Below are 26,880 nucleotides of genomic sequence, written 5' to 3'. Positions count from 1 at the left end.
GGTAGCAAAAGTAATGTAAGTCCCCATGGACCCTAGCATGGTGGTCTACCTTCAGCTGCTGGCGAACTATAGCCTGTTTTTATCTTGTATCGTTATGTATAGTGCTATTCTCTTTTATAATTCAATACTAGTTTTATATCTTTTTCTGTGATGAATCTAGTAATTTTACTGTCCTTCGTTGACAGGTTTTTATACAAATTTCAATATATGTATTATGTTTAACTATTGATAGTCACGATATGGCTGCAATATTGCCGATGTGACTTAAAATTCAACTCACTCAACTCACTCACTTGCAGTCGAAAAGCATCAGCTACCAAGGGAGACAACTGTTGGCGTCAATGGAGAAAGAGCTCTGGGAGATGGACCTTGACATCATCAGACGCAGCAAACATAACTTTGGGGATACCAAGGTTGCCAACACGCCTGAACAACGCCGCCTGTCTCACCCTGACAGTCCACAAACTCCTAGACAAGAAATGCCCGCTGTCACTCTCGGCACCAAAGGAGACATCACTTGTAACCCTGATGTCAAAGTCCAGAAACAACCAGCTGAGGTAGTTACCGTATTTCCTCAAAAAATCTCATTTTCCCAACTGTGTGGGTTGCAGATTTTAATGGAGGCTTACAAGTCAGTCTGTTGTTTATTAATATGTTATGTCGATAACTTCATTTTGATTGGAAAGTGAAGTTTCTAATGAGGGAAAAAAAACAGAGCCGATTTTTTAGTTTTTACAGGCTGAGCCTTAGATAAATTAGGAACTTGAAAAGTAACTTATAAGTCCTTTGAAGATGAATAAAATCACATAAAGTGATATTTCCATCAGTTGTCAGAATATTATTCTTGTATTCGTCAGACTTTGGCTGGACCACTGAAAACAGTCCATTCTATCAAGGTGGATTCCAAAATGAAGAATAGCCTTCTCCAGACACCACAGACTGATCTTCGTACACAGCTTGTAAGTATTCTTTCATTTGTGAGCCATTTTAATTTTTCCTTGTTTTTTTCCATATAATTTGCTTAAGTAAATGTAAATTGAAAATGCTGCGTTTGTAAATATGCCTTTTTGTTATGTTCCTTCAGTGCAGAACATGCTTACTGTTTTTATGAACACGGGGTCATCACTGATTTTCAGTGATCTATTCACCATTATTTTCTTTTTACACACAATGGAATCTATACTATTCAAAATAAGTTTAGGAAGACCTGATTTTTTCACTATCTGTAATCGGTCATGACAGAAAATATTGGGTGTTCTTTAACTTGTTTTGAGTAGAGTGAGTGAGTTTCATTTTCGCTGCTTTTAGCAATATTCCAACAATATCACGGCGGGGGAAACCAGAAATAGGCTTCACACACTGTACCCATGTCGGGAATCGAACCTGGGTCTTCGGCGTGACGAGCGAATGCTTTAACCACTGGGCTACCTGACCGTCCCTTGTTTTGAGTAGACACTGAAGTCCTGGTCTTCAGCAACCCATATCCTTGTTGTAAGAGGCGACTAACGGGATCGGGTGGTCATGCTCACTGTTTTGAATGATACATGTCATCATATCTCAATTCCGTAGATCGATGCTCATAATGTCAAACACTGGATTGTCTGGTGCAGATTAGAAAATTTCCAGACCGTCGTCATATAGCTGGAATATTGCTGAGTGAGGTTACAAACAAAACAAAACTTATGAGTAGTATATTTCAGCACATAATAGAGACTGATTTTTCTCTGGTCATGACATATCATATTTAATTTTGCCTCACTGACCAAGAAACTCGGTAATACCAGAATTTAAACATCATGCTATAGTATCTTTGTGTTGACTGTCAATGTAAACATGCATTTCTAGCAAAATATAATCTTTGTCCATTGGACCTTCAAATTTCCTTGCATACCTCAATATAAGCGCATAGTGGACCAAATGATGATGGGAATTCATCTATCAATGTTATGAATATGATAGTGTTACAGAACATGAGCAGCCATAGTGCCAGCATCTTCCCATGGCAAGAGTGCTTACTAGGCTGATTATCAAAGTCTCTTAGAAACTATAGGCTTTGATATAGGACACATTTATGTATGGATGTATTGCCAGAATCTTCATCTGTTATATCTATAGGCCCTAATGGGTGTGTTGTCATGACTAAAGTGTCCTGAACATATTCTATTCAGGAGGAGAGAGACAGATTTGGTTTTGAGTTTTCCCAGTTTAAGAAGATTTTGGTGGAGATACGTGAAAAACGAATTTCATTCAACAAGCAGATAAAGATATTGCACACTGGTAAGCTTGCTCTTGTAATATTGTATTCATTTAAAAGTTCCATTTTATTTGGTTCTTACTCATGGATGAATGTTTTAAGATGTGACATCTCATTCCATTTTCTCTCTTCAGAAATTGCAGCCCTACCTAAGGTGAGACAAGACGCCAGGTTGAACAGTATCAAGACAAAAGTGACCACATACCGGAACCAGGTAGGTTTTGTTTTATTGCTTGTTTGTTGTATGTTGTGGACTATATATAATTTCAAAGGGATCACATTTTGGCTAAGTATTTGCATGGATGGTAAATATACAATCAGGTTTTGTCTTCTTATAGCTTATGTTGGGTGAAGACGAGAAGAGAATGGCTGAACTTGATATTGACTGACTTTTATCAAAGTTATCAAATTGTTTTTCGCAATGTCTTGATTTACAAATCTTTGCTTTTTGACCAATGTGCCAGCATGTAATTTCTGTTCTTGCAGTCTAAACGCCTCAGCTATGAAGGGAGACAACTGCTGGAGTCCATGCAGAATAATCTTTGGGACATGGATCTACACATAATTCGAGAAAGTGGCCACTGCAACAATGATGCCAAGAAACAGATTCCGCCTTCGCAGAACTGCCTGCCACATCCAGTCGCTACCTCTGACACATCTGTTGTAGACAAGACATGGAAGCCCAACATTTCCAAAGCTGCAAATGATGAAGGTGTCAATAGAGGAATGACGTCTTCCACAACATCTGCAAGATCTGTCAGACCAACAAGGAAAAGAAATGCCACCATTGCAAGCCTAACTTCATGCTCCAGTACAGTGCTGAAGAAGCCTGTGTCAGCTCCAAGTCTGGCGAAACTGGTGAAGAATAAGAAGGGTATGACAACTGTCACCAATACAAGCTTTACTTCATCCTCAAGAGACAAGCCTACAACTTCTGGAAACCAGGTACTGGAAAGGCCAACAGAGAAAGAGGTCATGATGGTGGAAACTAAAGCAAGCCACAAGACTTCTCGTGACACTCTGAAGAAATCTGATCCTTCAGCTTCTGCCATCCGTGTCCATTTGACACAGAAGGTCAATCCTACTGCACTCAATGCAAGCCATGTTTCTTCTCAAGGCACCTCTAGGAAGTCAGACCACACAACGCCTGCAATCAAAGTGAAGCTGACAAAGGAAAAGCCCATGACTGCCACACTGAGATCTGTCACAGCAGGAACCAGAGATTCCAGGAAGATGAGCTTGCAGGAGGCACGGACCATTCTTCAGATCCTTCAGGTGAGACGTTCGTGTGATCCACAAATAGTATTGTACTGAGAACATGAGAACGGTGTAGACCATGGGTAGCTGAATGTTTATGCCACAGCATCCCATCCATATCATGTTGCCAGTAAATTATTAAGTCGTGACACGGACCAATGGTTAAGAGAATGATCACGACCATAATGGCGTACTTTTGACTGGATCAGTGTCCATTTTATTATGATGACAAAACGGAATACAACAAAAGTAAAATTGGAACATTGTTTGATAAAAGTAATACAATAGTATTATGCTTTAGGAATACAACATATTCAACATATATATATATATATGACATGTAAATGATGCCTCAACTATTCTTAAATACCGTATTTGACATAATAAGCGCCCCGCTCTAATGAGCGACCACGGTGACATTTGCTGATATATTGGCTGGTGAACAATCCCAATTAGCACCCCTTTCGATTGATCAATGTACACAAGACTAATTTATTCGCGTATATACGCACTCGTGTGCTATATGCACCCTTAATTATGGGCAATAAAATTCTGGAAAAATATATCTGTCGTACATAAACATTTCAGGCTGTCAGCATAACCATGAAATTTATCTCTCAACTCTGTTTTTTTTTCACCAAAATAATATTCTAATAAGAGCCCCCTGTTACTAATTTTGAGAGCGCCCTGGGCGCTTATTACATTGTATACGGTAAACAAAGTTCACACACACACAAAAAATGAAAATAATTGTCCAAAAAATGTGATAGAGGTTTTTATACAAGGGTGACGAAAACATTGTCTGGAAATATTTTTATTTATATTTTATATTTTTTAAAGTACATGTTTGGTGTTGGGGTGTTGGTGTTGGGTTGGTGTACCATATTTTGAAATAGGTTCAATATATTTTGCTGTAGGGGTGCTCAGGTTGCCTAGCAGTTAAAGCATTCGCTCCTCAGGCCAAAGACCCGGGGTTCAATGTGTGAAGCCCATTTCTGGTGTCCCCGCCGTGATATTACTGGAATATTGCTAAAAGCGGCGTAAAACCATACTCACTCACTTACTATTTTGCTGTACTAAAAACAATTTTGTAGGTGAAGCTAACATGTTAGAAAATGAAAGGAATAAACAAAATTTTGAGACAAGTGTAGATGTTTCATAAAACAGAAGATTTTCATGATTCTAGTTCCATCCATTTAACTTTATATTCAAGCAACCAGATTCTGAAACAGACAGAACAGCCATATCTTGTGTTTGTGTTTTAGATGCAGCATGACCTTTTGGTGACCTCTATGGGTGGTATCCGGTCAGAACTGGACCTGGGGCAGCAGGAAGACTGCATCTGGCGGAGTACGATGGATGAGCTGGACACAGGTAGACAGATCACACAGTGTTTGATGTTCTTTTCAGGAACAGGTGATTCCTCAAACACATCACCCTTGTCCAGATACTGGTCTCCTGCAACCCATGCTTGTCGTTAGAAGCGACTAAAGGGATCGGGTGGTCAGATTTGCTGACTTGGTTGATGTCAATATATCTAAGTTGTGTTGAACAATGCTCATGATGTCAATCACTGGATTGCCTCCTTCAGACTATTTTCAGACCATCATATTGCTGGAATATTGCTGAACGGAGCATTAAACAACAAAAAGGAATAGTACAGAAATTTATTAATTTCTTTCAAATATGCAAATTTTAGGCGCCTTAGAGAATAATAAGAGGTGATTTCAAACATACTTAAGAAGCCCTACATTGTTAGGCCAAAGACGTATATAGAATATTGTATGTACGTCCGTGGTTAGGCTTAAAAAAATAACAGAATTTGTTCTCAATCAGTGACTTAAAAAAATAGAGAGTGGGTGGGCGGTGTTCAAACTAGTATGAAACCAAATAAACAATTGTCCATCAACCTGGGAAAGGACCTCCCTACATAACAAGCATTCAAACTCCTATTGCCGAATGACCAACACACGAGATGTGCAGTAAAGCAGTGTGCATGTAAAGGGAAGTAACTGCATGGTACATTGGATCAGATTATTTTTAAGTACATGTATTAGGATTTTAATCTGGGGGAGGGAAATGGAAATAAAAGCAAAATGTGTGACAGACTTTATGATGATGTGGGCGGTGCCTGACAACCAAGATGATTATTTTTTTTAGCCTTAGCAAAGTTTCCAACTTGCATGGATTCAATTGTCTTGCTGTGACACTGCACTGTTGTTTTATCACACCAGAGTTGCACCAGACGAAGCGAAGCCCCAACAACCCTCAGGTGGCATCACTGCGGGCCAAGGCCACGTACTTGAGAGTGCAGGTAAGGGCATTCATCGTTTCCTTAATTGAGGAGCCGTTATTTGAGTGAGTCAAAGTGCAAAGAATTTGTAGTTAATAATCGCAATGCAGTCATCAGGTCTTGTGGGGTGGTGGGGTAGCCTAGTGGTTAAAGCGTTTGCTCGTCATGCCGAAGACCCGGGTTCGATTCCCGACATGGGTACAATGTGTGAAGCCTATTTCTGGTGTCCCCCGCCGTGATATTGCTGGAATATTGCTAAAAATACTCCCATCAGGTCTTGTATTTTCTGAACACTTCTACCTCGTTAACTGTTATGTTTACATGTATAGCCTGTGGAATCATTCTTGTGAGGGTGAGGTGAGGTGAGGTGAGGTAGGGTTTAACGTCACAAGATTATTGCACTCATATAGTGACGGGCATGCACATGTGTGGGGGTCTGTTTGTACTAGTCCGGACTAATGCCAATTTAATAGTCATTGCCCACTGAGATACCATGCTGCAGTTTAACATGAATACCCCACTCAGTCGCAGTATACTGACTCTGAGCTGACCAGTCAGCTCCTTTATGCTGAGCGTCAGGCAAGGTAAAAACAAATACCATCTTTTAATGTCTTTTGGTATGCCAGGAGATCAAACCCCCGACCCTCCGCTCCCTCTTGACAGACACTCTATCCACTAGACCCAGGGCCAGGTTGTCGGTCAGACCACGTACATGTATGGGTAATCTTAAACATCTTATGTCATGGACACTTTGCAACACAAGTTGATATCAAGTGCTTGTTTCAGATGTCAACTCTGTCACTCCGGGGTAACGTCTACCTCACCAATATGGAGCGGGTCATCGCCCACCTGACAGGTGTTATAAGGGGGGTCAGAAGCAAGATAATGGCTGCCTCTTATCTTAACACCTGAGTCACAATCTCAAGCAGATGTTGTGTACATATGTACAAACTTTCAAGTGTAAACATTGTAGTCTTAGGCTTAAAAAAATTAAAGAATAGGTTCTCAAGCAATGGCTTTTGAAAATATAGTGCGACTGTTTTTTGGGGGGTTGTTCAAGCTAGTATGTAACCAAATTTTGTTAACAATAATTTCAGCAAAATCCTGTTGTTCTTCTTAATTATTGGAGCATTTCACATGTGTTGGAAATGCGAAATATTTTAAGATTTCTTTTTTGAAAATGGAAATAAAACCGAAACGTATGGTGGACTTTAAGATGATGCGGGCGGTGCCTGAGAACCAAGACTATTTTTATTTTTGTCTTACAATGTATGCCATAAATACAGATCAAGGATTCTTGATATTCCATTACATATTATTTTTTTGTTGGTTTCTGTGTGTAAGTATATATCAGTATGTCTCATGGTTTGTTAGGGTCATTGTAAATTATGTAATATATTTGTATATTAGTTTTGTTGATTATGATAATAAATGTAAAATATATAATTTATGAATTGCTGCGTGTCTTTATTCCTCATTTGTTCTGGTGTGTGAATCATTCTTATAGCTCTTCTCAGTGAGTATTGACCGCAGTTGGGACCAAGGTAAGAAAAGGTCCCAGCCCTTCATGACTGGTTGATAGATGTGACTACCCGGGTATACAGGATCTGGTTGATACTGACCCCCCGTAGGGACCAGGGTTAGAAATGTTGAAGCATCCGTTGAAGCATGCACTAAGTGCTAAGACCATTATTACTGCAGTCAATAGATCAGTGTACACACATTTTGTTCCTTCTCAGCTCCCTGGGGAGTATACAACCCAAGCAAGCTAGGTGTTAGAAGGTTATCCGTCACGTAACCATCTCATCCTACCGGGTACCCATTCACTGCTGGGTGAACAGAAGCACATTTCGAACAAAGTCACTTGCTCAAGGAGACACCACATGTGCTGCATGTGCTTCAGTGTGGGGCAGACCGAAGCCCTAGACACTCTCAGGAGCCAAGCCGCCGAACATGCATGGTCGCCCTTCCAACTACTCTCCACGACCAAAGTTGTTTAGCTTCACCTGATATGTGCCTTGTGTGCTGTACACAGGACCATGTGCCATCACAAATGACTGTACTCCATTCCTGAGATTGTTTCCTAGACAATTTCACTTGGATCAGTAGCATCCACACTGACAGTATAACATTAATTACCAGCTGTAGGTTAAGAGTGAGTATGGTTTTAGGCCGCTTTTAGCAATATTCCAGCAATAGCACGGCAGGGCCGGGAAACACCAGAAAATGGGCTTCACATATTGTACCCATGTGGGGAATCAAATCCTTGTCTTCTGCAAAAGCAATTGCATTAATCCAAAGGCTACCCTATCACAGTCAAGAGAGAATGAATTAGGTTTACATCTCTTTGAACCGTATTTCAGCTACCATATTCGACGTAATAAGCGCCCCGCTCTAATAAGCGCCCAGGGCGATATAGTCTAATATACTGGCTATAGTGACCAATCCCAATTAGCACCCCTCCTATTGATCAATGTACACAAGACTTATTTATTTGTGTATAATACGCACTCGTGTGTTATATGCACCCTTAAGTATGGGCATTTAAATTCTGGAAAATATATCTGTCGTGTATAATACGCATAATACTTTTCTTTTGCATCATTTCAGGCTGTCAGCATAAACCACAAAATTTACAATCTTTCAACTCTGTTTTTTTCTCTTACCAAAATTATATTCTAATAAGAGCCACCTATTTCTAATTTTGAGAGCGCCCTAGGTGCTTATTACGTCGAATACGGTATATATCATGGCATATCAGCTTAACGTGGAAGGAAAGCCCGAAGTGACACATGTCTCGATCGGGATGAAACCCATGAACACAGGTATGGTGCTGACAAACCTCGACAAGTGAGTGAGTGAGTGAGTTACGGCACTTTCGAGCAATATTCCAGCAATTTCATGGCGGGGGACAGCAGAAATGGGCTTCACACAATGTACCCATGTAGGGAATCAAACCCAGGTTTTCGGCGTGACGAGCGAACGCTGTAACCACTAGGCTACCCGACCGTCCAGAAGCACAACACAACAAGGTAGAAGGTTTAAATACAATATATTACATTTATTGCTGATACAATTATCTATAATTCACATAATCAATAGGTCACATTGTATGGTCAATCAGACAGTGTTCAGCATCACCCAGATTAACATTCAGTGAAGGGGCTCTGGGGGCCCAGGGTAGTCACCATGTTGAAACCCAGCATTAGAAAAGTCACCTTAGTGTATACTGAGTAATAAAACAGTAGTGAAAAGTAGCTGGTCACTTTCATAAAATAACTTGTTTGGCACTGTTAAACCGATTTCCTTTTGAGAAATATGACTGCAGAATCACCCTAACATGATGAAATTGTTTATTATTTACATATTAAAAAGTGACATGTTGATGGACTCTGTACGTTGATCACAACATGCAGACTGTGCATCAGTAATGGAAGACAATTGGGAAACAAACATCAGATTTTGCCAGTTGTGGATGTAACACATCTCATAACTTCCCCCGAGTCACAGTTCCTCAACGAGGGAAGTTTATGAATTTCATAATTTCTTGCAGTATTAACACTCAATTATTGATAAATTTGTTAAATATCTGAAAAGTGTCAGAAAAAGTACTTTGTAACTGAGGAATATAATTTATGCATGACTTCTTTTGGTGATATAGCTCCCCGAATATTGGTAATTATGCAGTAGTTCCTGATATTGCTATATCACTGATGAAAAGACAATTTTTCAAAATCCAACAAAAGAAGTACAAGTTTCTGTGGCAACCCTTGACATTTGTAGTAAAGTGAAAAGTTATATATTCTTTGTACTTTTTATGTGATTGGAGAGAAACTTGCTGCCTTTTCTGTGCCAAAAAATGTAATGTTTACAGGCACCTGTGGGCTATTATTTGTGCAACCTCAAGGCTTCTCTGATAACATTAAAGTTATCTGACAGAACACAGAAATTGGAATTGTATAATCGGTGCTTTTCTGTTTTTGTGATTAAAATTATTTTGTTAACCATGTGCTGGGTCTAATAAAATAATATCAAAATAATCCCTCAGATATAAACTGAACAGACAAAATATAATTATTTGATGTATGTTCAGTCACATATTTCATAATGTGCAGCGACTAGTGTCAGAACTGTCATTGTTTTGAGTGGGAAATGAAATAGAAAAAATATGGCAGAAATGTTTTTCTGTGAAACATTAAATTACCACTGAGAGAAACTGATATGATATCTTACAGTTTCCGACGACAGACCGAAATGTTTAAATATGATGTTAATTCATTCTAGAATAGTAAAAATATCAGTACATTTAAAAGATGGTATAATCTGTATATATCCCGGTACACTGAGAAGGCAGAACTAAATGCATAATAATTTGAACAGGGTAAATATTTATACCACTTCATAACAAAATGCTGGTAACAAAAGATAAATAATTAGAACAGAGGTACAAGTTTGTAGGAATCTGGTGATAATGTACGCCGGATGTAACATCTGGTTGATAAAACCACTAAAATCACATAAAAACGTAAGGTCGTTATAACTCAATTCAACACAAAACAGTTGACTGTAGGGTTTTCAGCTAAGGGCACAATACACAACGTTTGACCACGGTCAGTACTGTAGCTCCATCTGCAGGACTCCGGACTAACAGTTTATGTTGCATTGTGACCACTGGATACAAACGTCACAACCACTTTTCGTTTCTGTACAATTGTTCTTTTCAAAATGATGTTATGATCATGATGATGTTGCTATGAAAATGCAAATGTTGCTATGAGAATGCACTTTTTGCCGCTGGGGTGGGTCCGTGTTTGGACTCATCAATGGCAATTTCGTCTTCATCAGTCATCACTGTAACTAGGGAGCCGACAGCCTTCCCGACCTGCCCTGCCATATGGAAGAGGTTACCCACGTTGTTGGCACCTGCAACAGAAGGGGAGATAATCAACGGCTCAACTTAATCAACAACCACTAAAAAATTGACTGTGAATGGGTTTTGAGGACAGAAAGCAATATTTCACCTATATTAGGTCTCTACAAACAGACTGATAACCTAGACAAATTCCAGAAAAAATTAATCTATCCAGTATTTTTAAAAAAAAGATCATGTTTTTCAAACACTGACCCACAACAGTACAACATGAAACCTGAAAACCCCAAGATGTGTGGATTTCAACTTCTTCACTGATGAAAAAGCAAGAAGTAGCCTTGAAACATGGATAAAGAAAATGAAATCCATATGTCTTGCGTCACTTTGAACAACGTTTTTGATAAAAACATAATATATTTCTACCATTTATTATATTCCTTTCTCTCTTTTGCTTGATAATCTAACCTATGATTATGAAACAAATCTTAAAAAGGCAAAGTCTAAGAGGAATATCAGTTTAATCCATATATATGCTACAGTAAAATATGTTTATTACGAACATGCTCATAATGAACTGACGGATATTATGAACTTAATTTTTGGTCTCGGCCATTTGCTGTATAGATATTGTATATATGCTTATATGAACTACAGTTATAACAAACTAAAATCTACTGTAAAAAAAGTAAAAAGTTAAAGAACACTCAATGTTTTCATATGGCTATAACAAGGCCATGACGGATTAACTATAGTCATATGACAATAATCGGGTGGTCTTTAGTACCAATAATAGAATAGTCTGTTTTGGCGTCTTACCTTTTGACCTGTCTGTGTTAAAAGATGCATTTGGTTCCCCTGAGAAATCACAAAGCTCCTCCTCTCGACTTGTACCTGACAAAAAGACAAGTTGACCACATGTGATGAGAAAAACCCAAGGGGGACAACTCTTGTAGACCAAATATCCAATTCTCAACAGATCAATGTTTACAATAAGTCTATGAAGCAACTGTATGTCTTATAAATTTATTTCTTTTTGATAACTTACCGTAGCTGAGATAAGTCATCTTCAAAAATGTGAATAATTTACCAATGTAGAGTGACTTGAATTAAATTTGCTGGAAGTGCCAATAGGTCTGAGCTGACCACACCTTAAAATCCAATCCCTTCCAGGTCAATTATAAGCCCATAATATACAGAATAAAATAAGGACATGAGTATGTTTGGGTTGTTTTTTTAATGAAATTGCGTGCTCAGGCTTTAACTACAAAAATAATATCAACTAACTATTCGTGATCCCTAACTTTCTTTTTTCAGTATATACAGTATATATTACCAGCTGCATATCCGTTGCCATTGATGATCCTGGGCGTGGACTCTAGCTGGGGGTTGAACCTGTACCGAGGGGGCCCCCCAGGCAGAGAGCTGATAGAAGAGGAGGGTGTGGTCATTGGGGTTGTCCGTGACGATGAATTGAGTGACAGCGGTGTGCGGGGCTCTCCTGGAGGCTGTGGAAACAAGTTATTCTCAATTAGGCCTCCACTCTTAGTTAATGATGCTGTTTTATTGCTGGTGTGCATAGAGAAAATAACAGGGGATAATCCTATTATTCCATGATGCAACCAACTGATTGCTTAATAACATACGTTATTAGTATGAAATATAAAGTATTCCAAACAGGGGTATATAATTAATAAACTCAACCAGCATGTTCGAGTAGTAAATAATTGACTTGAATAGTTACTCCCCACCCCTGACCCGCCCCCCCCCCCCCAAAATAAAATACAAAAACATTAAAAAAATATTAAAAACAAAAACAAGTGCAGTATGTTGTAGGCAGTAAAATGACAGAAAAGATTTTGATATTTTGGACCCCTCCCTTTTTTAAATGCCGAATCCGCTCTTGCTACTTTAGGGCTTTATATGGCGTGTTGTGTTCAGCCGATTGCTTGTGTTTCCTTGTGATACCTCAAGTGAATGTGTAAGTACTATAACACAGAGCATACCAACAAGGGGAGATAATCATGTTGTTCATCACAACAACATTCATTTGGCCAAAGTTCACCTTTACTACTTATCAACAATGGCAGAAACATAAACTCAACTACTTGGCTCTGAATAGAGGATCAATCCCAGTTAAAATATTGTATAAAACTGATCACACTCCCTTGTCTTCTTGAAGGGTTATGTAAGAGTATCAAACTAGAAATCAAGGGGAGATAACTGACCTGGTCGAGAAGTTGTCGTAGACGGTGTAGCTGTGCCTCTAGTTGATGGTTGTGGTCTTCTAGTATCCTCATCCGTGCCTCCAGACGACCTTTGTGTTGCCGTAACAACTTTGCCTCTGCAATCATCTCCTCGTCCCTACTTGTGTTGCTGTCTCCATCTTCTGACCGGGCCATGCTGCCCTCATGAGCGTTGTTGGCTTGGCGCAGACGGTCATATTCAACCTGTAGTGTTCTGTGAGAGAAACAGTATTCCATGTCATGCAATAGGAAATACAGGAAATTTAAGAAAGGAGAATCAACATGAATAAACTATAACATAACAAATTGTCTTCACATTTGCCATTGAAATTGCTGAGTTAAACATACTGTCACACATCAGGATAAATCTCAAATGCAGTGTTAAATACTAAGCCCAGGTCACCAAGCATTGTTCTGACAATGTGGCTACTTGCAGTATCACATATTGATGATGATCAGGTATGGGTAATTACAACAGCCAACCAGGGTCCCTCAATCACAAGTCATCCTCCCTAGAAACGTCCTTAAAAAGATTTGTTATTCGATTCTTTTCCATCCATTATCTTATTCTCTAAGAACCATCCCAGCGCAGCCATTTTGACCACTGAATCCCCATTGTATTTTACAAGCATGGCTGTGGGTCCATATTATCCGAGAACGCAACTAATATTGTGTAACAATCAATACTCATACAGATCAACATGATATCGATGTGCCTACCTGTTCTCCTCTTCTAGATCTTTGATTAATGTTTCCAGCTCCGACTTCTGGTCTGAATCCACTGCCATCATGATCTGCATTGGGCTCTTCAACTGTAACATAAACACCAACCTGTACACCCCTAACACCACAGTGGACTCACTGTACAAATATGGCCACCACTTGTCGGCAATAATGATAACATGATAGTCAATGAATGGGGGAACTGAGGCAAGAGGCAAGGTTACTCAAAATGTTGAACTGATAGTCCAATTCTTGGCCCAAGTTCCCCCCACATCCAACGCTCTGCAAAGTTGCGTCCTTTGGTTTGCCCTGAGTGGTTCTAGGTTTGTAAGCACCAACATCTGAGATCTGCATCACCTGCTTTCCTCCCATACTAAGCTGACACGCCATGATATAGCTGGAATAGTGTTAAAAGTGGCATTGATCCCAATTCCCTCACTCACTCACTCACTGACTACAACTACCACTACAATTAATTGTTCACACTTGTACAAACTGTATGAAATTGCACAGTTCAAACATATCATCAAGAAATTATCAAAGTCATCATACTCTGAAATCAAATAAATAACAGTTTACTGATAGAATGCAGCATGAACAAAGATGGTTAACTTGAGCAAACTGAAGTAATCAAGGGAGGTCACTCCCAGCTGGACTGCTAGCTCTGTATGCCATCATTAATCATATCCAGATTCGGTTGTGATAAATCCATCTTTTAGTGAAACCTTGGCCTAAATTAGCCATCAAGTTTCCTGCAGACGAGCAGGGAGAGTACACGTATCCAGTGCATGTTGTAAAACCTAGGCAGATCGGCTCAGCTGCGTTCGATAAGCTGGCACTATCAACAACCATTAAAAACGCTACTTAACGTTTCCCTTAACTTTTAGCGTACATCATCAAGTACACCTTGACAGATAACACCTGTTTCATGTAGACTGGATTCAGTCCATGTTTCCAAAAACATGAAAACGTAATAATGTCATAGTATTGACAATATGCTACAAGGCAATGGAGACACTTGTAAGAATACAGGAGCTTGTCATCTATGGCCGCAGTACTCAGTACACAAATGTCTCAAAATATTTGATAAAATTTAGATAACTGGCAGCTGCAACTTTCCTCAAGTTTTAATCACCCCAGTTAAATGTTCTCTGACATCTCCCACCTGTTGCTGACCTGCTCATGCTGATAACTCCCTTATCGTACCAATCGCAGCTCAGCAGCTCTAACACTGCAGCTCTTACTGGCCCCATTCCCCCTCCAACCACACACACGTCTCTCCAGTCTTACCACCTGTGCACATCACTGATATCCACTGATGTCATATTCCCCCCTTCCCACATCAGCGGTGTAACGATACAGCTCTCCCCGACCTCATCTCCATCAACTATCCCCAGACTTACCACTACCCCTACCCCTTTCCATGCAATATTACCCAGCTGTGGATGACACAGACTACACAACTCTAACCAATCTCATCTCCCCCTTCCCCCACTCATCAGCTGTGTCACACTGCAGCTTTCACTGACCTCATCTCCATCCACCCCCATCCATACCCCAACCCAACACACCCATACCCCCACACACCCCTACCCCACCCATACGCCTACCCACAACCCGACCACCACACACCCATACCCCAACCCAACATACCCACACCCCTACACACCCTCACCCAACCCCCACACACCCATACCCCCACCCATTACCCGACCATCACACACCCATACACCCACCCCCTTACCCTCACACACCCACAACCCGACCACCACACACCCATACCCCCACCCCACACACCCATACCCTCACACACCCTCACCCAACCCCCACCCCCACACACCCATAGCCAGACCATCACACACCCATACCCCCACCCACAACCCGACCACCACACACCCATAACCACCCCCACACATCCATACCCTCACCCCACACCCCAATCCCCCACACCTATACCCTCACCCCCACACACCCATACCCCTACACACCCCTTCCATCACCCCCTTGCCACCCAGGTGTCACACTGCAGTTCTCATCTCCACCCCCATCTGTGTACAACACTGATACTCCATCATCTTGATACCCCACTGATCCCATCTATGAATGTATCTGCAGGAACCCATCAACCACACCTGTCTACACACACCTATCTCAAGCTGCATCATCCACAGTTTACAGGATACCATCTCGATGTCTCATCAATAACAGTCTTCAGTCCCTATTGCAAAGGTCACTTATTCCTGACGTTATTTTCCAAAATTAACCTCCATGTGATGTGTAATTCTATCAACAAACCTTTCATTAAGGGCTCATACACTGTCATACTACCTCTCTATATGTTCAAACTATCCTAGAGCAAATGTCATGATAGTTTCTTCATGATGTCTCTGAGAATATCTGTAAATTGCCTCAGCTAAATGAGATATATAAATACCAGATTCTCTTACATCAACAAACTGAGGTAAAGGCAAATCTACATGGCTAAAAGGTTCAAAGACACTGTATCTTGCATCCTCTTCAACACACAAATACAAAGCCGATCATTCAGCAGACACTACACAAGAACTAAGTGGAAAAAAATTCCCATGTTTATTGTATGAGGCGACCAAAAAATATGTGAATCTTATTTTTAGAATTACAATATTAAACCGTATGCTGCTTACATGGAAGTTACACTATCAGCTGGACTATGGACCCACTATTTGATATTCTTTTAGGATGAGCCTTTGCATTTTTTGTACAACCAGTATATTTATCCTGACACTGATTCAAGACACAGGAGCCAAATAATATTTGTGAGAAGCACAACACATTTATTACTATTATATGTATTTTAGTCCAAATTATTGTATTTTCTGGAACAATTTATTTTATAAAAAAACAAAAATCTATCATGCATAGATTTTATGAGCTGTATATCTCTAAAAGCTGAGTTGTATACAGATTTAGGAATTAAGATTTTGTAAGAGTAGTCTAAAGGACTAGTTTAAACCTTATTTCACCAGTCCTCAGAGATTGTAGCTAGTCCTGCTTGAAGAAGAGACAAATGGGTCAGAATCACAGCCTAGTCAATGAGGACTACCATCTTTGGATTTCTACTAGTCCTCAGCAGAGTTAAGCAGTCTCAGGCTGGTGTACTAGCATGGATTTCGAAGTATACTGAGTATTAGGGCTAGGACAGGTAACTCGGATATTCAGGTTGGGTGGGTACTGAGCAGGACCCAGGTACCCACAGGACTACCCGGACCTGTGCTTAGTCACGAGATATATCGTTTAATGACAAAACTTATCTAAAACTCAGTGGTCACACTACACTAATGTTCCCATTTCTTTCTGACTATGCACGCATTCCTTCTGACTTTTATATGTTTGAAAAAAAGATAAAACTTCATGCAGTCAACTTCAGTGTATGCATGACCAGTTCGTTTTACACGCGTATCTAAATACATTTTGCCAGGGCTACGGTCAAACTATACCCAATCGGACACTTTGTAGCTATCTCTTGAGACCTACAACGGGTACCTGGGTCGGGTCAGGTAATAGCAGGGTGGGTACCCAGGTAGTTAATTTGGACTTGTCCCAGAGTATATTCTTTAGGTACTCACAGCATGTGTGGTTGTGTCCCCGTTCAGACTCTGGCAGTACTGGGCAATCAGGTGGTGCTCGTCCTCTCTGTACAACAAATAACAGGAATCAGTGAACACCTCACAACAGACAACACCTTTATTGATGGAATACCTACACAAGTCAGTAATCCATTCATATGTTTATGTTGTGTGGAGATAACAGGTCGAAGCCAGAACAACTGGGATCACTTACGGCCGGAATGAAACATTGAGTAGGGATCATAAGTTAGTTGTGTAGGATCAAGTCTGGTTACCTAGCGACAGCTTTGCATGAGTGTGGAGGCAATATTACATTTATACGAGTGCCCTTCACTTATAATCATCCCATACTACAGTACTGAAATAAGCACAGCTAACCTAGACAGTATCTAGCCAGGACTCCGATGGCCAACTTAAATGGCAGTGTGTTACAATGTTTTCAGTACTTTTCAAACTGAACTGACAGTCTTGCATAACACCAATCACATCTACCGTATTCAACGTAATAAGTGCCAAGGGAGATCTAAAAATTAGAAATAGAGGGCTCTTATTAGAATATTATTTTGATGAAAAAAAAACAGAGTTGAAAGATTGTTCTTTTCGTAGTATATGCTGACAGCCTGAAATGTTTATTCACGACATATATATTTTCTCATAATTTAATTGCCCATAATTAAGGGTGCATATAACACACGAGTGTGTATTATACACGAATAAATAAGTCTTGTGTACATTGATCAATCGGAAGGGGTGCTAATTGGGATTGTTCACTAGCCAATATGTTAGCAAATATTGCTATGGGCAATAGCTTATTAGAGAGGGGCGCTTATTACGTCGAATACGGTATATAACATAGCCCTCAATACAACAGCACCATTTACCAAGCGAGATAATCTCATAATCATTTGACCAGCATGCAAATTCAGATTACAAGGCCTTAAAAGACAAGGAAAAACAACTAATTCTCAGAAAATAACCATGGCAACACATCCCAGTCTTCCCCAGCCAATATACCTCAATATCAAAAAACAATTATCAAATTGATATTTCCTAAATAGAATATTATAAAATAACCTACAGCTAATCCTACCCCACAAAAAGGGAATTTTTCCGCGACATATACTAAAGCCTGCTACTAAAATCAATGGCCTGCTACGTCCTGTGATGATATTACGAGTCGTACATAGATAACCCACAATCAGTTCTGGGAGGAGGACATTACAGGACAAGATAATGGCTGCAGCGTCTGGCAGCGAGATGAACATTAAACCTATACGACCAAAACTGGCACTTAATCCTGCTTTATGATGATAATTTAAGAAAAGCTTAAGTTATAAGCCTATCGTAAATCCTACAGGCACAGCTGAGATCCAGCATTAATATTGCCATGAGGAGGAACAGGTCCTGTAGACCTGAAAGATAAACCCTTATTCTTGTATCCAGACATAAACAGCCCAACCGTAAAGGAAAACTAGCAAAAAACAATAAAAACCAACATAACAACAGAGCAGTATTTAATATAAAGCATATAATAGACAAGGTACATGCAACCTAAAGGTTAGAACATCTGATGTTAGGGAATGGTATGAAATAAGCAATAATAAACCACCATCTTCTCATTAAGCAGAGCTGTATTTAATATAAAGCATATAATAGACAAGGTACATGCAACCTAAAGGTTACAGCTGATGTTAGGGAATGGTATAAAATAAGCAATACATGAATAATAAACCACCATCTTCTCATTAAGCAGAGCTGTATTTGATCTATGACATGTGATAGATGTGGTAATGGCAACCCGGACACAGGTAATGTTAGGGAATGGTACGAAATAAGCGAGCAACTTACGACTCGGGAGTGGAGGATGCTTGTCTCTGTTCCACCTCTGCCAATCTGAAGAGAAACCCGCAACGTCAGTGAGCTGGTAATATCTCATACACACACACACTCACAGGTGACTCACTGGGAGACAAGCACCGCCTGGCCATACACACTGACAAACATGTATACATATATTCAATTACATATTTATCTTTAGAATATCTTATCTGGATATTAAAAATGGTTGAATTTTGAGTGAGTGAGTGAATATGGTTTTACGCTGTTTTTAGCAATATTCCAGCAATATCACAGCGGGGGACACCAGAAATGGGCTTCACACATTGTACCCATGTCAGGAATCGAACCCGGGTCTTCGCCGTGACGAGCGAATGCTTTAACCACTAGGCTACCCGACCGCCCCGGTAGAATTTTGAGTGAGTGAGTGAATATGGTTTTACGCCGTTTTTAGCAATATTCCAGCAATATCACGGTGGGGGACACCAGAAATGGGCTTCACACATTGTACCCATGTCGGGAATTGAACCCAGGTCTTCGGCGTGATGAGCGAATGCTTTAACCACTAGGCTACCCGACCGCCCCCGTAGAATTTTGAGTGAGTGAGTGAATATGGTTTTACGCCGTTTTTAGCAATATTCCAGCAATATCACGGTGGGGGACACCAGAAATGGGCTTCACACATTGTACCCATGTCGGGAATTGAACCCAGGTCTTCGCCGTGACGAGCGAATGCTTTAACCACTAGGCTACCCGACCGCCCCTGTAGAATTTTGAAGGAACCTACATTTGTTTTAGTTCTTTCATGAAAGATCGATTAATTCAAAATGTTTCGGAATATCTTCAAATCATCTTTTCAGTCATATTTTAAGAACAGGTTGGTATTTTTTTGTTTTTCTGTGAAAGCTTAACAGTTCCTATTCCCTGTTCCTCACAGACTGACGATCAGGCACAATCATGGCACTCCCGGTTTCATTGATTATCAATTCCGCGCAATTTGCAGACAAATTCACCACTTTTCATTTTACATGCAAAATAAAACTACATTCCTCAATGAAAACAGTTAAGTTCACAGTGACCTACCACAAAGCTACCTCCATTAACGTAACCTGGGACAGTGGCCTGTTTCCATCTCGCACTGCAAGAGGAATAAACTCCCCTATTCCCATGTGCTACCTCGCATGCCACAAGAATACTAATCCCATAATATCCTTCCACGACCTGCTCACCTGTTTGCATAGAGCTCCAGCCGAGAGTGCATATCTTGTGAAATACTATGCTGGGGGGAGGGAGAAGGACTGAAATAAACAATCAAATATGTTACCATGGTAACAGCACAATCTCATTGGATAAAAAACCCAGCACGATTCCATAAAAAGTGAAATTCAATTTTGGCATTGCGCTGCATTATAGGAAAAGGTGTCAATATTGAAAAATCTACTTGGAAATAAAAACATTGCATGAAATTGATTGACATGATTATCAAAAGATGGAAAAAACTGCCTAAAAAGTTAGAGAAATAATATCCAAGGGAGATATAAAGGTTATAGCCTCCATGTTTGTTCGTTTGTTGTTTAACGCCACATTCAGCAATATTCCAGCAATATGACGGCAGTCTGCACATTATCCAGTCTGACGTAATCCAGTGACTGACATCATGAACATAGATGAACGCAATTGGGATACAATAACATGCATTAAGCAAGTCAGAGAGCCTGACCACCTCATCCTCTTAGTCACCTCTTACAACAAGCATGGGTTGCTGAAGACCCTGATGTTCACAGGGATTGAAACTTACAAAATATTCTAACTATAAAGTACGACTGTTTTAACATTCTTATCAAAACAACACTTTCTTCATCTGCAAATTTAAGTTTGTTTATGTTTAACCTGGCCTGTACTTTCACTGAACAAACAAACAGCAAACCAGTAGTACGGCAAGACTGTCAAAGCATCAAACTACGAGACGCCATCACTAAATAAACTTCGACTCCTCATCGACGCGGAAGTGAAACTTGTCGTCTATCTAATCATGTTGCCCCCACCTCAGTCTTGTAGACTTTAACCATGATGACATAAGCAACAGTTCTTCCTCGGCAAGACAGACAATACAAACAAATCACCATGGGACGATTGATTTTAACAGACTAGTGAAATGCAAACACATTTCCAAATAATATTATTCATAACTATCACACGATCCAAGTCTCCAAGTCCTTCCCTGAGGAAATCTACCACAGAATTACCCCAATTCAAAATATGTCGAATCTCCAAACAGTTACAGGCTCCTAGTTACATCATTCAAAGATTGTAGACCAATTTGTCTGATTTTGAATGAAGGATTTCAGAGTTATCAAGTCTTTGTGGACAGATTACAAGATTACTTTAAGACTTGTTTTATCCAACTGTTCCCTGACGGCATCCAAGACAGTCAGACCTTATTCTTCACAGCAAGAATTCCCAATCAGAGAAGAAATCTTAGAGCTTTTTGACAAATAAACTTGTCAGAATGTTGATTATGTAATCACAATTTCCAAATTGTTAATGCCAAAGAACTATTTGTGGGGGATATGAACCATTAGCAGTCTCGATAATTACACAGTGCCACCACTACAGCCAAGCCAAAGGAATTATTTTTAAGAAAAACTGATAAAGGTTCAATATTCCTGCCAATAAAGTTTGAGTCAGGACCACAAATATGTCTTACCTCACCACTGAATATCCCAAAAGCCTCTGCATGTAAAATTCAGAAGCATTTTGCTGATGGTGAGTAGGGATATTGAATGAAACAAATATGATAGTAGCGGTGAAAATTGTGGTTTTATCACTGCGTAGGCCTGTTGATCTGTGTTAATGACAGGATGTGAACAGCTCGCTACAAGTCCAATGTGGCCGGGACCTAACTCAGTCTCTACTCAGTACACCCATTGCCATTACGGAGAGTATGTTGAGATAGGCTCCGGGCAGGTGAAAACATTATTGGACTCTAGGAAGCAGTATGAGTGAGTGAGTTGGGTTTAATGCCGCTTTAACAGTATTCCAGTCATATCACGGCGTGTCAGCTTGACTGACTATTTGTTCTCTGGACCGTTCATCTGGTGTGAGCATGTTTGAGCATAAGTGTCTTCGATCATTTCATAGAAGGCAATATTTAGTGCGATAAATATTTCAATATTTTACTCGGGTTCATAAATAAGTTCAAGTCATTTTCAAGGCTACTCTGTCACACTTGATAACACTGAATATGAAACCTTGACACTTTTCAGTAGTTGTGTTCAGATTAATTGAAATTAAGTTGAGTGGAGTTGTGTTTTAACACCGCTTTTAACAGTATTCCAGTCATATCACGGCATGTCAGCTTAATGTGGGAGGAAAGCCCGAAGTGATGCAGGTCTCAGACCTTTACCACTTCGGTGAAACCCACAAGCACGGGTATGGTGCTGACAAACCTAGAAACATAATCTGGATGAACCAGGATTCGAACCCACAATCATAGGTTTCTGCCACGCCCAAGGGGCAACTCTGCACAGCGAATCACAGCGCCTTAGACGACTGGGCAACCCGTGCCCCCAGAAGCAGTAGGATAATCCTTCAACATCAACGCCAGAGAATAACCAGTTTCGATTATCTGCCGAAACAGATTCCATTGGGTGTAAAAGCCCAAACCACCGGAAATGCCGCTCTTTCAATTTGGAGAAAAAGTAAGACAGGTGTGAAAATCATTGAAAGAGTTCAAAGAACTGATACATAAATGTTTTTCTTTCAACATTCCAAGTCCAATAGTAAATCTTTTTAAGACAATTTAATAATTTAATAAGGCACTTCATCATTTGTTAACAGATGATTTGACAGATGCTGTTTTTTCTTGGATACAGATTCTAAGGTGAACTGGTGTTCATCACAATTTAGGACATTTTGTCAAGATGGCAAAAGAGAAACAAATTTAGGTTAATGTTTTTCACACAGTAATGTTTTCTGTTTATGAAAAATATCTGTAATGATAAAAGTTGACCATAGATGTCATAATGACCCTCGTGTCAACGAGTGTTGATATATTTGATATCAAAAGACACGAGGGTCAGATTTTATTTATCATCAGTTTGTAGACAGTAATGGCCTTTCAAATAACACATTTCTGATACAAAAATGAATTGTGACCAAAACAAAAAATATATATAAAAAATTGACAAATGAAAACTAGAATGCCATGCTTACCCCTTCAAATTTCCCATGTCAGAGACGTATGCGCGTTCAGCTAGCACTCCAGTGACTTGCTAGGGAGTCTGGTACTTTAGTGTCTCACACAACATGAACAGTATCTTGCCATCAAATGCAAATAACAAAGTCGACAAAAGGAGGCAACCCACGAGTAAGGCAAATACCGGAAGCCTGACAGATTAGGACAGCAATTGGTACAAATCCTTGCTGTCATTCAAAACATCACAAGATAATGGACTGATCGACTGAATTAAGACTTGCCATCTGAAGCATGATGCAACCATGTCCATCTTGGCGGCTATAGAGTGAAGCTCGAGAACCACACCACCAAGCCCTGCCCCAATCACTCGTCTGGCCCGATGTGTTATTACATGTGCCTTGGACAAGGCCAGTCGATACACCCGACAGCTGATTACGAAAACACCAGGAGGCTGCAGAATGTAACACTGTCTGATATTTCCTCGGCTCTATCACAGATGTCAGCCGCCCTTGTTCCAATATCAACACACTGGACAACTGACCGATTCCAACATTCCAGATATTGTCATGGCTGGTCACAGCTACTGGATGCAGTTAGGTAATATCAACAAGCGGACTGCGAATCTGCCGAAAGCCATCACTTCAACAGCAGGCTGTGCACCGACAGGCTCGGTCGGAAAAACCCTGTCCAACCTCGTTCAATCAATACCCAAATGAAGTTAAAGTAGCTGTGCTGCGCACTCGTTATGCTAAGCCAATCAAGGAATCGCAATCTTCAGATGGCCCACATACAATATGAAATCCCAATTGCTGACAAAATAAAATTGGAGCTTATGTAAAAAGATCTGGTCTGTCAAGCACTCCTGAAATGGTTCATGTAAGATGAAAATTGTTTTCTGAAGGGGGTCTTCTGGAGAATATCGACATTCCAAGTCTGATAGAAATAGTTTCCCTGATCGATAGGCCTTTTTTGTTCAATCTAATTTTTACATCAGTATCATGTGACTCTAATGTTTTCTTCTATTTATTTTTCAAGTTTCATACACGTAAAACCACTTTATGATTTGCCATTTGAATTAATAAATTTCAGAGCTTAAAATCTGGAATACGAATAGACACTGAAACCGTCCCTCACTTCATCATTCATAGCAAGTCATGTATGAAACATAAAAAATGACCCACTAACTGTTCAATCGAAGAGTTTTTATATTGTGTGCACATGCATGTGCATGTGTGTGCATGCGCTTATGTAATAAGCCGAGAAAGTTGTCACAAGTTTTCTCCAGCTAGTTTAGTTCACACTGACAATGTCACCTGCCCTACGCAAACCAGCACAATTTACTTCCTTTGATATTTGCGAATTAACAAATTTTTTAAATGTTTATTTATGATATTTTCAGGGAGTAATGACTTGATAGTTGAGAGGATTTATTTCAAGAACCTTCCTTTACAAAACTCTGCATGGAGCCACGGATTATACCCTTGATGACTTGTGCATCACAGATCAATAACATAATGCCTTGGTTAATAACTCATACATGCATAATATGCTATTACATGCTAAAGGATCCCAGGTATTGTTTCTGAAGCTGGATAACTTCACATAAAAACTTTATACATAAACTCCATAACAATCACTTATTAATAACCAAGACAGGGAGTAATACACATCTTCCAGAGGCAAGGGAGTTAACGGACTTTAAAAGTCCAGTTTCCACCCTTGCTGAACTATGCTTGAATTCCTGGGTTCGATCGTAGCGCCACCAGTGGCCATTACAAGTTATGTCCCTTCTATGCCTCTCCTATTGACCAGTCAAGATTCCAATTCTCGTATCACTTGCATTTGCTTCAAACAAAATGGCGGCCCCCAGTCAAGACGATCTGATCGATAATCAAGATCTATATTGTGAGAAAACGAGTCTTACATCGCAAAGTGCATCAAATCACGTGAGCACCTGCATTAAAAACATGAAAAGATTTAGAAAATATCTGTTGACAACGAGTTGGCCTGCAATTGATCTGCATGACAGTTTACGAACCGAATTTCGATTTCGTTGTGTGATTTTGATTGGACTATGCAGAGACTTGATAGTGCAGCCAAAATCTAACTCCATAATACCAGCCTTAAGTTCGGCAAGGGTGGAAACTGGACTGTTATAGTCAGATAACTCTTTTGCTTCGGGACGATGGGTAATACAAGGCAAAGCAAAACAGCAAATTCATCATGCATGGTGGTAGTTTTGGATGATTTTTGTTTGTTTGTTGTTTAACACCGCACTCAGCAATATTTCAGCTATATGACAGCGGTCTGTAAATAATTGAATCTGGTCAAGACAATCCTGTGATTGACATCATGAGCATCAATCCACGCAATTGGGATACGATGACATGCTCCAACAAAGTCGGCGAGCCTGACCACCCGATCCCATTTGTTGCCTCTTATGACAAGCATAGTCACTTCTCACAGCAAGCATGGGTTGCTGAAGACCAGTATTCTAACCCGGATCTTCACAGGTCAGTTTTGCATGTACGGGAGGACAGGGATATTCCTGTGAACTAAACACCCTTCTTGTTTAATCAATATAAAAAAATCACTTTTTAAGCTGAAATAAACTACATTTCCACAGAAACACGACAGCGCTAACAAGCTGCAGCCTCTCTGCAGACCATTCCTCATTAAATATTGATAGTTAACACGCATTCCACAAGGATAATCTATTAACCATCAAAAACAGACATATATCACGTATGACATATACACTTTCGCTCTAGAGGATAGAGCTTCCCTGCTTCGTTGTGAATATTTATATAACGTCTCCTGTGGGCATGTGGACCATCACTACCATCAGAAACAGGTCAATACAATAACATAGGAAGTAATCCAAGTTGAAAAGCTTGGCCAAGCATCAATTTGTTAAAAGCGAGAGCAGAAAATACACAATAAACCTGTTTGATGTGCCACATCAGCCTGTCAAGCAGATAGTGTGCGCGTCAGAAAGTCGTCAATGACATGCTATTAGACAACCTCTTGGAACAAGACTTTCAAAGTGGTAGGAATAGCGAGCCCTTGTGTCAACTGTTGACAGTGCAATGGGTAGGACTTACAGTGGGATCATCCCTTCTGACTATCACTTGAGGTCTTGTACTGTTATGGTTGCTCTGATCTGGTATATTAATATGGGGAGTTTGCAAAGTAGAAGGTGATTGTTTGGCTACTTCACAGACAGTGACATTTGTCATCCCGTTGCCATGGAAACTTGAAACATTCATCCTACCTTAGTACCGAGCTGTTAGGTGTAATGAATATTTCGGACTCATTGTCTAGTGAGTGAGTGAGTTGGGTTTAACACCGCTTTTAACAGTATTCCAGTTATATCACAGCGTGTCAGCTTAATGTGGGAGGAAAGCCCGAAGTGATGCAGGTCTCAGACGTTTACCACTTCGATGAAACCCACGAGCATGGGTATGGTGCTGACCACACAATCATAGGTTTCTGGCATGCCCAAGGGGCGCAACACTGCACAGTGAATGGTGACACCTTAGACACCTTAGACACCTGAGCCACCCATGCCCCCCTCATTGCCTAAAGGTATACATAAGTA

The 26,880-nt window shown here is 40.1% G+C and overlaps 2 protein-coding genes across 7 annotated transcripts in view; one reads left to right on the top strand and one right to left on the bottom strand.

The window, feature by feature from the left end:
• The first annotated feature begins 341 nt into the window (after positions 1–341).
• LOC139473645 (uncharacterized) lies at positions 342–6,716 on the top strand. The gene is made up of 8 exons (XM_071256325.1): positions 342–557; positions 858–959; positions 2,169–2,277; positions 2,389–2,468; positions 2,741–3,529; positions 4,777–4,885; positions 5,746–5,825; positions 6,591–6,716. The coding sequence occupies exons 1-8, from the start codon at positions 342–344 to the stop codon at positions 6,714–6,716; spliced, it is 1,611 nt and encodes a 536-aa protein (XP_071112426.1).
• A 2,123-nt stretch (positions 6,717–8,839) lies between these two features.
• Positions 8,840–26,880, bottom strand: part of LOC139473657 (dystrophin-like) — a 452,560-nt gene continuing 434,519 nt past the window's right edge. For all 6 annotated transcript variants that reach the window (XM_071256342.1, XM_071256341.1, XM_071256343.1 and 3 more), the window contains 8 exons: positions 20,311–20,379; positions 19,094–19,138; positions 17,246–17,312; positions 13,638–13,729; positions 12,900–13,131; positions 12,008–12,179; positions 11,491–11,565; positions 8,840–10,727 (listed from right to left, as the gene is read on the bottom strand). In XM_071256342.1, coding sequence (XP_071112443.1) covers positions 10,576–10,727; positions 11,491–11,565; positions 12,008–12,179; positions 12,900–13,131; positions 13,638–13,729; positions 17,246–17,312; positions 19,094–19,138; positions 20,311–20,379 — 904 coding nt within the window. In that variant the 3' untranslated portion in view covers positions 8,840–10,575. The remainder of the gene's footprint in view (positions 10,728–11,490; positions 11,566–12,007; positions 12,180–12,899; positions 13,132–13,637; positions 13,730–17,245; positions 17,313–19,093; positions 19,139–20,310; positions 20,380–26,880) is intronic.

This window comes from Haliotis cracherodii, unplaced genomic scaffold (assembly GCF_022045235.1).
Source record: "Haliotis cracherodii isolate W230 unplaced genomic scaffold, xgHalCrac1.p SCAF_3, whole genome shotgun sequence".
In the NCBI taxonomy this organism is placed as follows: domain Eukaryota; kingdom Metazoa; phylum Mollusca; class Gastropoda; order Lepetellida; family Haliotidae; genus Haliotis; species Haliotis cracherodii.
Note: the sequence above shows the minus strand (reverse complement) of the source record. Positions and strands in the feature narration are given on the sequence as shown.